This window comes from Lissotriton helveticus, chromosome 1_1 (genome assembly GCF_964261635.1).
Source record: "Lissotriton helveticus chromosome 1_1, aLisHel1.1, whole genome shotgun sequence".
Lineage (NCBI taxonomy): Eukaryota > Metazoa > Chordata > Amphibia > Caudata > Salamandridae > Lissotriton > Lissotriton helveticus.
Window position 1 is genome coordinate 228,330,575 of NC_136057.1, and position 1,615 is coordinate 228,332,189.

The window sequence follows — 1,615 nt, forward strand, 5'->3', positions numbered from 1 at the left end:
GTTTGAGATTATGGGTGCTACATCTCCCCTCTACACTGTGGCTCCTAGGAGTCTGGAATATCATGGATGTGGTGACAGCAGAGTACGTGTAGGACTACGATTTGGAATTCAAAGTTAGCAAGGATTATAAATGTATTCGACAATGAATAGAGTTAAATGACATATGTCAGTCAATGTAAAAAACTACTAGACCATTAAGTGCCTCAATAGAAAACGTGTTAATTAATTGCATATTCTGATTTAATTGAGTCACCTCGCAGGTTAACTAATATTTCTTAAAAACGCCAATGTATTGTAAGTAAATATTTGTTTTATATATAATTAATGTGATGAATGTTTATATAATGTCATTATTTGCTTAATACTTTAAATGAAAAAAAAATTCCTTTCCTTTAGATTGAAGTTGTTGTCCATAGCCATGAATTCATTAAATGGAAGCAGTGTGACAGAGTTCATCCTGTTAGGACTCTCAGATGACCCAGGCCTGAAAGTGATTCTCTTCATTATGTTCCTGTTACTCTACATCTTCACCTTTTTGGGCAATTTCATCATCATGGTCATTGTTTTGTGCAGCTCGCGTCTACAAACACCCATGTACTTCTTTCTTGGTCAGCTATCCTTCTTGGATCTTTCCTTCTCTAATGTTTTCTCACCCAAGATTTTGGCTGATCTTCTTAGTAAGAAGAAAACAATCACTTTATATGGCTGTTTTACTCAAGTTTACTTCTTTTCTTCCTGTGCTGGTACTGAGTTCTTCCTCTTGGCGGTGATGGCCTATGACAGATATGTGGCAATATGTAGCCCACTGCTATATTCAGTCATCATGATTAAAAGTCTCTGTGTGCGCTTGGCTTCTGCATCATACATAGGTGGCTTTCTGCACGCTCTGATTCATGTAGGATGTTTATTCCGTTTATCTTTTTGTGGTCCTGATGTCATAAACCACTTTGGTTGTGATTTCCCTGTGCTCCTGAAGCTGTCCTGCACTGACATCTTAATAAATGACTTGGTACGCTTTGGATTATCTGCTTTAGTGATTGCAAGCTCCCTCCTTGTTATCATTTTCTCCTACATCCACATTGTTGCTACAATTCTCAAGATCCGTACCACAGCAGGAAGGCGCCGGGCTGCTTCCACCTGCATCTCACACTTCACCTCAGTCTTTCTATTCTGTGGCAGCTGTTTTTTCATGGAGATACTCCCAAACTCAAGCTCTTCAGAACAGCAATATAAAGGATATCTCTGATTCCTACTCTCATAATTCCTGCCCTGAACCCTCTCATTTACAGCCTCAGAAACAATGAAGTGAAAGAGGCTTTGAGAAAGATATTGCACCAAATTACTCATTGTCATGAGTGCTACCATGGCCTTTCAAAATAGTATAGAGAATACAACTGGAGAGCTGAAAATGTGGGACTTTGCTGCTGTAAATTTTGAAAACTTACTAGTGAATCTTTGACGATTTCGTACAATCAAAAACTCAGACCAAGTAATTCTCATCCCGGAGTCAACTGCCAATCTGTCTACTGGTCCAGGGGTAAGTGCAAGGGCAGTAGCCATCATCGCAACTCAGCGCCTGTACATCTTCTGCAGCAGTTTTAGGGGGCAGCCAATG

The 1,615-nt window shown here is 39.6% G+C and overlaps 1 protein-coding gene across 1 annotated transcript; it reads left to right on the forward strand.

Moving 5' to 3' along the window:
• The first annotated feature begins 505 nt into the window (after window positions 1-505).
• On the forward strand, window positions 506-1,246 carry LOC144768648 (olfactory receptor 9G4-like). Its single transcript, XM_078652459.1, has one exon. It carries the CDS (start codon window positions 506-508, stop codon window positions 1,244-1,246), a length of 741 nt encoding a protein of 246 aa, XP_078508585.1.
• Window positions 1,247-1,615: the final 369 nt, after the last annotated feature.